Source organism: Jaculus jaculus, chromosome 13 (assembly GCF_020740685.1).
Source record: "Jaculus jaculus isolate mJacJac1 chromosome 13, mJacJac1.mat.Y.cur, whole genome shotgun sequence".
Lineage (NCBI taxonomy): Eukaryota > Metazoa > Chordata > Mammalia > Rodentia > Dipodidae > Jaculus > Jaculus jaculus.
Window position 1 is genome coordinate 23238921 of NC_059114.1, and position 12289 is coordinate 23251209.

Here is a 12289-nt window from a genome sequence, read left to right on the forward strand (position 1 = left end):
CAGTCTCACTCTGATCCAGCCTGACCTGGAATTCACTATGTAGTCTCAGGGTAGCCTCGAACTCTCAGTGATCCTACTACCTCTGCCTCCCGAGTGCTGTGATTAAAGGCATGCACCACCATGCTCAGCAGGGTTGCTTTTTTTAGAGGGGGGGATTGTGGCAGTTTAGGTGACTGGTCCCCCAAAAGTAAAATCAAGACATGTTCTTGAGCCTCCACTTTGCTGGAGATTGGATGATCTAGTGTCTCCTTATCTCTTGCCTAAAGGTGTTCCCTAGATCTGTTTTTTTCATAAATAACTTCAGTGCTTCACTAAGCAGAGTTCCCTTTCTTAGAATTAAGATTCACAGAATAATTAAATCTGATCCTGGCACTGTGGATGGTTAGCTCGATCCCCAAAACTTGGAATCAGAGCTGGTTAGCTTAACCCCCATTCATAACATTTAAATGATTCACAGTTGGGGTTCCTGGTAGCCTGTGCATGCCTGCGTACATGAGACTCCTCACATTGGAAGCTGTTTTGCTGACGGGTGTATGCTGCAGCTCCTGGAAAGCCAGGAGGTGCGAAATCCAGAGACTTTGTTGAAGCGAGAAAGGATGGCTATGTGAGAGCCAGAAGCTGGTTTAGGGGCAGCACCAAGTTTCTGAGGGGCAAGGCTTCCCAAGGAGTCACCATGTGCCACATTCTGCTGTCCTTGTGAAGAGCCAGCCCCATCTTGTGGTCCTCTGGGCCTACAGAAACATTGGGGGTGAAAAGCTGAAAGAAGCCTGGGCCCACAGGAGTCCCTGCGAAGCCCAAGAAGCAAAGCAAGGAAGGGAAGAGCAGAGAGGTATGGGGTGGCAGGGTCTGGGCTGATTATTCTGATTAACACCCCCCCCCACACACACACACACAAAACGGCCTCTGTCTGCTGTCACTAGGGACTTGCCTGGACCTGGCCTGGCTTGCATTTCAACAGTCAGAAAAGTTTGTAAAGGTGGAAAACCAATACCAATTACTGAAAATAGAAAGCAGCAAGTTCCAAGAACTTTAAAGTAAAATCAAATCACTTTGATTTCAGAAAAGCTTGTCTACTCAAAATATACTGTAGGAAGCTATACCATCCATGTCTCTGATGACCAAGTCTGAAATGAAGTATCTAGCCTACATACATGACATTGAAAATATACTCAAAAGACGTAAAACCTTGATGCAAAATTCCAGAACATTACAGATTTCTGGACAAGAACTCTAAAAGAAATGAATGCTAACACAGACATTGTCAAATCAGAAGCAAAACATACACTCTGAAGTCATTGTCCAAAATAATTCAGTTGAGTGAGAGATAAAATTGCTCACTGAATGGCTAAGAGATTTGGAAGACAGCACACCACAAAATATTTGGACTGTGAAGACAAGACGAACTCCTGCGGCATGGCTCTGACAGAACAACAGCCACTGAAAAGCTAGAAGAGAGGCCGGGCGTGGTGGCGCACGCCTTTAATCCCAGCACTCGGGAGGCAGAGGTAGGAGGATTGCCGTGAGTTCGAGGCCACCCTGAAACTCCATAGTGAATTCCAGGTCAGCCTGGGCAAGAGTGAGACACTGCCTCAAAAAACTGGAGAAAAAAAAAAAAAAAAAGAAAGAAAGAAAGAAAGAAAGAAAGAAAGAAAGAAAGAAAGAAAGAGAAAAAGAAAAGCTAGAAGAGGAGCAACATGCTCTCCATGCCAGAGATGAAGATCTGACCAAACTTTCTAACTACGAACCCAGAACGGAAGAGTGCAAGGCACATCTGTCAGCCGTTGAGGACACTGTTCGCTCTTACAGTCTCTCAGTATCTGATGGGAACAGAAAACAAAATGGAAGCCGGGCTTGGTGGTGCACGCCTTTAGTCTCAGCACTCAGGAGGCAGAGGTGGGAGGATCACTGTGAGTTCGAGGCCACGCTGAGACTACATAGTGAATTCCAGGTCAGCCAAGCCAGAGTGAGATCTGATCTCAAGAAACCAAAAGAAAAGAAAAAGCTAATAATATTTGTGCTAAAAACAAACAAACAAACAAACAAATGAATGAATGAATGAGCATACTATTAAGCAAGTAAAAGAAAATCTACAAAAAAAAGCATTCATAAATCACATGTTTGAGACCAGACTTACACAGAATATATTAAGATCTCCTATAGCTCAGTAATTAAAGACACATTACTAAACACTAGGTCACCTTGTTTGTCAATCTGAGAATGTCTCATTTCTGGTTCTCCTCTGCCTGGCTCTCTTTGTACATAGTGAGTCTAGCTTCCCCATCACCATGAGTGTTTTCACTAACCGAATGTGTGGGTTCTTTCAGTAATTCTAGGTCTGCTACCTGTGTAGTTTCTTTAAACTGGGGTAACCATTAGTCTAACTTTTTTTTTTCCTTTTTTGGTTTTCTTCAAGTAGGGTCTCTAGCCCAGGCTGACCTAGAACTCACTGTGTAGTTTCAGGGTGTCCTCAAACTCATAGCAATCCTCCTACCTCTGCCTCCCCAGTGCTGGGACTAAAGGTATGCATCACCACATCTGGCCTTTCTTCATTACGCATTTCTCCTCTGAATCTCTTGGACTCTGCTTTCATATCTACCCTCTCAATTTCCCTTGAGCCCTCTTAATTTCCCTTCATGGAAAAGCACAGTCTGATGTCATGCCGGTTCCTCTTAAGTCTCCCTATTCAAGCTCCCAGAGTCTACTTTCCATATGTTTACAGCTTTACTCTTAATTTCTCCTTAAAAGCCTCAGTTTGCCTTAGGTCCACATGTTGGCAGCTTTAAAAGTCTGTTTCTCTGGATGGAGAGATGGCTTAGTGGTTAAGACGCATGCCTCTAAAGTCTAAGGACCCAGGTTCAATTCTCCAGGTCCCACATAAGCCAGATGCACAAGGTGGTATATGCATCTGGAGTTTGTTTGCACTGGCTAGAGGCCCTGGCATGCCCAATACACTCTCTCTCCCCTTTTCTCTATCTTAAATAAAATTTTTAGCCGAGTGTGGTGACACATGCCTTTAATTCCAGCACTCAGGAGGCAGAGGTAGGAGGATCACTGTGAATTCCAGGTCAGCCTTAGCTAGAGTGAGACCCTACCTCAAAAAACAAACAACAACAACAACAAAAAAAAAAGCCAGGCATGGTGGCACATGCCTTCAATCTCAGCACTCCAGAGGCAGAGGTAGGAGGATCGCCACAAGTTCGAAGCCACCCTGAGACTACATAGTGAGTTCCAGGTCAGCCTGGACTACAGTGAAACCCTACCTTGAAAAACAAAAACAAAAATTAAAAAAATCTGATGCACAAGGTGGCACATGTATCTGGAGTTTGTTTGCATGGCTGGAAACCCTCATTCTATCTTTTTCTTTCAAATAAATAAAATTAAAGTCAGCACAGAAAAATATGAACATTGTAGGGATAAGCAAATGTTACTTTTAAATGATCCTCTGTGGCTGATAGAAGAGGAGATCCAACTGTGGAGATAGAAAGAAATGATGAAGGAAGATACCACAGGAAATCTGGTATGGAAGCCAAACTTCCCCAGATAAAAATTTTAATATAATTCTCACTTTACAAACACATATCTACTTTATTTATTTACTTGAGGGGGGGAGGAATGAATAAGAATGGGAATGCCAGGGCCTCCAGCCACTGTAAACGAACGTCACGTGCCTGTGCACCCTTGTGCATCTGGCTTGCATGGGTCCTGGGTAACTGAACCGGCGTCCTTAGGCTTCACAAACAAACACCTTCACTGCTAAGACATCTATCTCCAGCCCCCTTATCATCTACTTTTTTTTTTTGTTTTATTTTGTTTTTGAGGTAGGGTCTCACTCTAGTTCAGGCTGACCTGGAATTCACTCTGTATTCTCAGGGTGGCCCTGAACTCGTGGAGATCGTCCTACCTCTGCCTCCCAAGTGCTGGGATTATAAAGGCGTGCACCACCACGCCCGGACCCCTTATCTACTATTTAAGATTAAGAATAATTATAAAAGACCTATACCTAAATGTGAAAAACAAATTCAACTGGATTAATCTACCCACAGAGCAAGCTGTTGTTAGAACTTTTGAAATTTATTTATTACAGACTAAGAGAAGGAGAGGGAGGGAGGGAGGGAGGGAGGGGCAGTGAAAGAGAAAGAGAGAATGAGAATGGATGTGCCAGGGTCTGTAGCCATTGCACACTCACTCCAGATGCATGCGCCACCTTGTCCATCTGGCTTATATGCGACCTGGAGAAACAAACCTGGGTCCTTAGGCTTTGTAAGCAAGTGCCTTAACCCCTAAGCCATCTCTCTAGCCCCTAGAACATCTTAAGTGGCTTAGAAAACAACACTTCCAGGTGTGCTAGGGCATGCCTCTAATACTAGCATCCAGGAGGAAGAGGTAGGAGGGTTGTTATGAAACTACATAGTGAATTCCAGGTCAGACCCTACCTTGGGAAAACAAAAAACAAACAACAAAAAACAAAAACAAAAACAAAAACTAGCAAACAAACCAACAACAAAAAAAACAGCATACTGATTAGGTCTTGGTGGCACATGCCTGAAATGCCAGCATTTGGGACATGGAGACAGAAGTATCCAAAGTTAAGATGAACCTTTGCTATAGGTGATTTTAAGTCCTGCTTGGTCTGTGTCAAAGGGAAAAAATAAATAAATAAAAAATATATACATATATACACACACACATACATGTGTGTGTGTGTGTGTGTGTGTGTGTGTGTGTGTGTGTATGGCTGTATTGGATGACAGCATACAAGGTGTTCTTGGGTAAGCAACAGCACATCACAGAACTTCCAAAGACCATGCAGCAAACACTGAGCAATTTCCATCCACAGCATTTCACAAAACTGGATATATTGGCTCATGTGTACAATCTGGAGGTGGAAGCAGGAGGCTTGCAAGTTCTAGAGTACTGGAGACTGGCCTGGACTACTTGTTGCAAAACAAACAAAAACTGTATAAAAAGGCTTAGGCATAGCAGCGCATACCTTTGATCCCAGCAGAGGTAGGAGGATTGCTTTAAGTCTGAGGCCATGGGGGACTACTGGGCTACAGTGTGACCCTACATTTAAAAAAAAAAAAAGGAAGGAAGAAAAAGAAAAACAAGTCGGGCAGTTCAAGGCCACCCTGAGACTACATCATGAACTCCATGTCAACCTGGGCTAGAGTGAGACCCTACCTCAAACAATTGAGAAACAAAACAATCCCTCCAAAAACAAAACAAAGATAATTGAGGGCTGGAGAGATGGCTCAGTGATTAAAGGTGCTTGCTTACAAAGCATGTAGACTGGGTGTAGTTCCCTAGTACCCATATAAAGCTAGATATGCAATATGGTACAGGTGTATGTAGTTCATTTGCAGAAGTAAGCCCTGGCAGGCCTGTTTTCATTCTGTTTGTAAATAAATAAAAATATATTTTACAAAGGACATTCAGAAGCCAGGCATGGTGGTGCAAGCCTTTAATCCCAGCACTAGGGAGGCAGAGGTAGGAGGATCATTGTTAGTTTGAGGCCACCCTGGGACTCCATAGTGAATTCCAGGTCAGCGTGGAATAGAGACCCTACCTCAGGGCAAAAAAAAAAAAAATTACTGTGAAGTTGAGGCCACCCTGGAACTAAAGTAAGTTTTAGGTCAACCTGGGCTAGAATGAGATCCTACCTTAAAAAAAAGGACATTCAACAACACAATGAATGGATAAAAATACATGTTCTCAAAAATTTTAAATGGAGGAAAAATAAAATTATAAAAAATATTATAAAAAAGTAAAATGGATTCAAGAGCACTGAGACTACATAATGAATTGCAGGTCAACCTAGGCTAGAGCAAGGCCCTAACTTGAAAAATATAAAATAATAGGGATGGAGTAAGTTATATCTTGGCAACATGTGGTGATGCATGCTTTTAGTCCCAAAACCAGGAAGCTGAAATAGCAAAATCTCTGAGTTCAATGCCAGCCTAGGGCTACAAAGTAAGTTCTAGGTCACCAAGAGCTAAGACTCTGCATGAGAGAGAAAGTTCTTACATCCTTGAAAGATAAAATAAAAACAAAGCTTCAGTGAGTCCAACTGGAAGTAGTAAGAAGAGTGCCAACTCTCCGAAAACTGGAAATATGTTAAGTAGTTATTCTTCTTTGCTCCACAAACTATTTCAAGTAACCAAATAGCTTTCTCCACAGTTGAAGAGTACATTACAGAAAAAATTCCAACTAATACATAATAAAATATGCTAGGAATTCAGAAATCACCATCTCTGAAGCTGGGTGTGGTGGTGCACGCCTTTAATCCCAGCACATGGGAGGCAGAAGTAGGAGGACTGCTGTAAATTCAAGACTACCCTGGGACTATAGAGTGAGTTCCAGGTTAGCCTGAGCTAGAGGGAGACACTACCTCAAAAAAAAAAAAAAAAAAAAAGTCACAGAAAACATTATTTCAAATAGCTACATAGCTTGCTGGACCTGGGAACCCTACCTTGAAAACCAAAAATAAAAAATAAATAACAAATAAAAAAAATAGCTAAGTGTGGTGTCACACATCTTTAATCCCTACACTCCAGAGACAGGCTGATCACCATGAATTCAAGGGCACTCAGAGACAACATACTCAATTACAGGTCAGCCTGGCTAGAGTGAGACCCTAACTCAAAAAATGGCAGGGGGTGGGGGGATGGGGGAAGAGAGCCAGGTATGCATAGTGGCACATGCCTTTAATATCAGCACTGGGAAGACAGAGGTAGGAGGATCTCTGGGAGTTTGATATCAGCCTGGGACTACAGAGTGAGTTCCAGGTCAGCCTGGGCTAAAGTGAGACTCTATCTCAGGGAGTGGGAGAGGCAAAGGGGGGAGTACTGGAGAGATGGCTTAGTGGTAAGACCTAACAAACCAAGTTCAATTCACCATTACCCACATAAAAGCCAGATGCACAAAGTGGCAAATGCAACCTGAGTTCATTTGTAGCAGCTAGAGGCCCTGGTGTGCCCATTCTCTCTCATTCTATCTACTTCCTCTCTCTCAAATAAATAAATGTTAAAAAAAAAATAAAATAAATAGGGCTGGACAGATGGCTCCGCAGTTAAAGGAGCTTGCTTGTAGAACCTGACCACCTGGGTTTAAGTCTCCAGTGCCCATGAAAGGCCAGATGCACAAGGTGGCACATGTGTCTGCAGTTCAACTACAGAGGGAAGAGGCCCTGGCATGACCACTCTGTATCTATATAAATATGTAGTTTTTTGTTTTTTTTTTTAAAGGGAAAGCAGTGGCTGGAAAGATGGCTGAGCTTGAAAGGCTCACTTGGTTCAATTTCCTGGTTCCCACATAAAGCCAGACCTACAAAGTGATGCATTAGGAGATCATTTGGAATTAAAGGAAGCCCTGGTGCACCCACACACATTCATTTTCATTCTTTATCTCCTTGCAAATGAATAGAAAAAAATTTCAAGGGAAAGCAAAGATGTAAGTAGCATACATACATACCACATTTGTAAGAATTAAATGCTGTATCTGGGATTTGTTTTAAGTCTTCAGTACAGAAAAAAGTGTATGTGAACAGGTAAACATCTTGTTACCTATTGTGATTTAATAGTCATTGTCATCTTGGACAGGGCCTACAATTAACTTCTGTGGATGTCTGTGAAAGAGTTTCTAGAGCAGGTTAATAAAGATGGGAAGATCCACCAGAACTATGGCCTAGCATTCCATGGGCATGGGTATAGGGCTGAATAAAAGGAGAAAGCAAGCTGAGCATCAGCATTCTTCACTCTTGGCTTCCTAACTCTGGATTGAATGGGGCCAGCTGCTTCATGCTGCTGCCACCATGCCTCCCTGCCATGAAGGAAAATCTCAACTACATAGTAAGTTCAAGGACAACTTGAGCAAATGAAAGCTATTCTCAAAACAAAACACATAAAACCTCTTTCAATTTAGTTTCAATTTTTATACAGATTTCAGGTCAAAACTACACAACTGGGCTCAGAAACTGGATAAAGACACTTGCTTGATTGAAAGCCTGACAAACGGGTTGGATCCCCAAACTATCCACGTAAACCAGATTAAAAAGTGGCAAAAATGGCTGGGTATGGTGTCACAAACCTTTAATTCCAGCCCTCAGGAGGCAGAGGTAGGAGAATTGCCATGAGTTTGAGGCCAGCCTGAGACTACATAGTGAATTCCAGGTCAACCTGAGCTATAGTGAGACTCTACCTTGAAAAAACAACAAAAAATGTCTAGTGTTAATTTACAGTGGCAAGAGGCCCAGACACATGTGTGTGTGGATGCATATACCCACAAAACATGCAAAAAAAAAAATTGTTTTTTACTTAGTAGCGGAGGCCAGTAAGTTAAAAAGGAGACATAAAGGGTAGAGAAAGGAAGGGAGGAGGATACTTAATAGGTTGATATTGTATATATGTAATTACAATGATTGTAATGGGGAGGTAATATGATGGAGAATGGAATTTCAAATGGAAAAGTGTGGGGGTGGGGAGGGAGGGAATTACCATGGGATATATTTTATAATCATGGAAAATGTTAATAAAAATTTAAAAAAAATTATTTTTTAGGGCTGGAGGGATGGCTTAGTGGTTAAGGCATTTGCCTACAAAGCCAAAGGACCCTTGTTCAATTCTCCAGGACCCATGTAAGCCAGATGCACAAGATGCATGCTTCTGGAGTTTTGTTTGCAGTGGCTAAAGGCCCTGGCATGCCCATTTTCTCTGTCAAATAAATACATAAGATAAATGCTTGAAAAAAAATTAACTTTTTTAAAAAAATTATTATTTGAGAAAGAGAGGAAGAGAGAGAGAATGAGTATTCCAAGACCTCTAGCCACTGCAAACCAACTTGAAATGCATGTGCCACCATGTGCATCTGGCTTGAGAACTGGGTAATGGGACCTGGGTCCTTAGGCTTCGCAGGCAAACGTCTTAACTGCTAAGCCATTTCTCCTGCCTCTTTTTTTGAGGTAAGGACTCTCACTAGCTCAGGCTAACTTGGAACTGAGTCTGTAGCCACAGGTTGGCCTCAAACACACAGCAACCTTCCTACCTCTAAGCACTGTGATTAAAGGCATATGTCACCATGCCCTGCAAATAAAATAACTTAAAAAAAAATTCACAGTTTCTTTTGGAAGAAGATACCAAACAATCACAACCAATGAGTACTTCTTCCCACTTTTAGTTTTGAGAGAGGGTCACATGGCCCAAGATGACATTGGAATTAAGATGTAGCCAATGATGACCTTGGACTCCTGACTTCCTCCTATAACTCTTCCAAGTGGTGAAATTCTCACCATGCCTGGCTTAAAAATGTTGTCACTAGACGTGGTGGTGCACATCTTTAATTCCAACACTTAGGAGGCTGAGGTAGGCAGATCACTCAGTGGCTGTGAGTTTGAGGTCAGCATGGGACTATAAAGTGAGTGCCAGATCAGCCTGGGCAAGAATAAAAGGCTACCTCAAAACTACACCTATCCCGCTAAAATAAGAAAAGAATTTAACTGTGTGTCTTCTATCCCAGGCTGCCCTCAGGCTCCTGAGTGTTCGGATTAAAGGCGTGGGCCACCACACTCAACTAAGCATTTTTTTATCTTGCTTTGATTTCAGAATAATATTGTTTGCACCCCACTTTAAAAAACATTTTATTTGTTTTGCTTGTTAATAAACAATGAGGGAGGGAGAATGAGAATTGAGAATGAATGGCACGCGAGGGCCTCCAGCCACTGTAAATGAACTCCAGATACATGTGCTACCTTGTGCATCTGGCTTATGTGGGTACTGGGGAAATCAAACATGGTTCCTTGGGCTTTGTAGGCAAATGGGTAAGTCATTTCTCCAATCCCCACCTTACTGTTATTTTTTTCTTTCTTTTTAAGAAAAAAAAATAATAATTTATATTTGTTTATTTATTAGAGACAGAAAAGAGGAGAGAAAGAATGAGCATGCCAGGGCCTCTAGCCAGTACAAACAAATTCCAGATGCATGGGCCACCATGTGCATCTGGCTTATGTGGGACTTGGAGAATTGTACCTGGGTCTGTAGGCTTCGTAGCAAGTGCCTCAACTGCTAAGCTATGGCTCCAGCCCCCCACTCTACTTTGTATTGATAAAAATTCATCTAGCCTGCACTGGTAATGCACACTGTCCCAGCACTAAGGAGGGCAGTAGTAGGAATATCACAATGAGTTTGAGGCCACCCGGAGACTACATAGTGAATTCTAGGTCAGCTTGAGCTAGAGTGAAACCCTAACTTGAAAAAAAAAAGAAAAAGAACAAAAATAAATTCATCTGAATACCTAATGTTGGTCATCAAAAGCGAACACAGACTACAAGTCAAAACTGAAACCAACAAGTAATTGTATATTGTGCCCCTTAATTCATGCAGCATGCAGACTATAAGCAAACACAGGCAGGATTATTCTCACCTTTACCTGCTCTATATGTCTTGGCTTGGTTCACTGGCATAGGCGTCATGGGTATGGGGTATAAAGGCTTGAGAAAATTAAAAAAAAAAAATCATTAGGTTCTTATCACCCTCTTTAATTAGAGCTGACAATAAAGCTTTCTCTGAGGTTTCCTGATTCTAACGTACTAAAAACTAAAATAAAACCCACAAGTAACTGCAGTCCACAGTAAATGTAAGCTGTTTTCTTAGCAGCAGCTCTTCTCAGATTCAGATGCATATACTAAGAATATACCAAGCCTGGGAAAGGTATCACTTTTTCAAACATTTCTATATGCCACCAGGCCTGAAGTTAATTAACACATACCTAAAGATCTTATACCAAATACAAACAAGTGGGAGGAGGGGGACAAGTGAGTACCAAATTCTATGACTTACTTGCACTCCTGGGCTCACTGGGACAGGATACATCATATTTGGTGCAAAACAGACAGGTTGAGTATAAACTGGAGTTGGCTGTTGATGACCCACCATAGATGGGCTAGGTTGTGCTTGAGGACGAGGTGAAGTTGGGGTAGTAGAAGGCTTTGGCTACAAAAATAAAAATAACATTAAACCACCTCAAGGTGAAAAGTCAGCTACTAATGTAATTTAGTAAATAATTTTCCAGTTTGTCCTTTCTTTTTCTTTTTTGGTTTTGAAGCAGTTTCTCATTGTAGCCCAGGGTGGCCTCAGACTCACAGCAATTCTACTATCTCAGACTCCTAACTACTGGGATTAAAGGTATGTGTCACTTTCAATTAAAATTTTTTATTATGTTTAATTTACTTATTTTATTTACTTATTTGAGAGGGAAAGAGGCAAGGAAAGAGAGGGATATGAAAGGGCATGCCAGGGCCTCCAGCCGCTGCAAACAAATCCCAGACACATGAGCCACCACCTTGTGTGTGTGTGGATTAAATGGGTCCTGGGGAATTGAACCTGGTCCTTTGGCTTTGCAGACAAGCACCTATGTACATTTTTTAAAACTTTTTGTTTATTTTTATTTATATATTTGAGAGTGACAGAGAGAAAAAGAGGGAGGGGGAGAGAGAGAGAATGGGTGCACTAGGGCCTCCACCTGCCACTGCAAACAAACTCCAGATGCATGTGCCCCCTTGTGCATCTGGCTTACGTGGGTTCTGGAGAATTAAACCAGGATCCTTTGGCTTTTCAGGCAAATGCCTTGACTGCTAAGTCATCTCTCCAGCCCAGTTTTAATATATTTTTAAATTTTATTTTTGTTTATTTGAGAGCTACAGACAGAGAGAGAAAGAGGCACAAAGATAGAGAGAGAGAATATGAATGAATGAATATGGGTGCACACCAGGACCTCCAGCCACTGCAAACAAATTCCAGATGCATGCACCACCTTGTGCATCTGGCTTAATGGGTACTGGGGAAGTGAGCCTCAAGCCTGGGTCCTCAGGTTTCACAGACAAGTGCTTAACCACTAAGCCATCTCTCCAGCCCAGTTTTAATATTTTTTTCCCCAGCACTTAGGAGGGAGAGGTAGGAGGATCACAGAGAGTTTGAGGCCAGCCTGAGACTACACAGTGAATTCAAGGTCAGCCTGGGCTAGAGTGAGATCCTACTTTGAAAAAAACAAAATAAATAAATAATTTATAAAAATATTAAAACTGCATCTCCACCAAAGAACAAGAACAAAAAAGTCACAGGGCTAGGGAGATGGCTCAACCATTAAAAGGCACTTGCTTACAAACCCTGACGCCACGCTTTAATTCCCCAGTACCCATATATAAATACAGATGCACAAAGTAGTGCATGCATCTGGAGTTTATTTTAAGAGGCAAGAGGTCTAAGGCCCTGGGGCCATCCACACTCATTCTCTCTCCCTC

At 42.0% G+C, this 12289-nt stretch overlaps 1 protein-coding gene and 1 pseudogene across 6 annotated transcripts in view; one reads left to right on the forward strand and one right to left on the reverse strand.

Annotated features, from left to right (window-relative positions):
- Positions 1 to 12289, reverse strand: part of Atxn2 (ataxin 2) — a 154515-nt gene that overhangs the window by 45517 nt on the left and 96709 nt on the right. For 4 of the 6 annotated variants that reach the window (XM_045132102.1, XM_045132101.1, XM_045132098.1 and 1 more), the window contains 2 exons: positions 10830 to 10982; positions 10414 to 10480 (listed from right to left, as the gene is read on the reverse strand). In XM_045132102.1, the coding sequence (XP_044988037.1) occupies positions 10414 to 10480; positions 10830 to 10982 (220 nt within the window). The remainder of the gene's footprint in view (positions 1 to 10413; positions 10481 to 10829; positions 10983 to 12289) is intronic. The other 2 variants (XM_045132103.1, XM_045132099.1) reach the window with 1 other exon arrangement.
- LOC123454164 lies at positions 534 to 7980 on the forward strand (annotated as a pseudogene).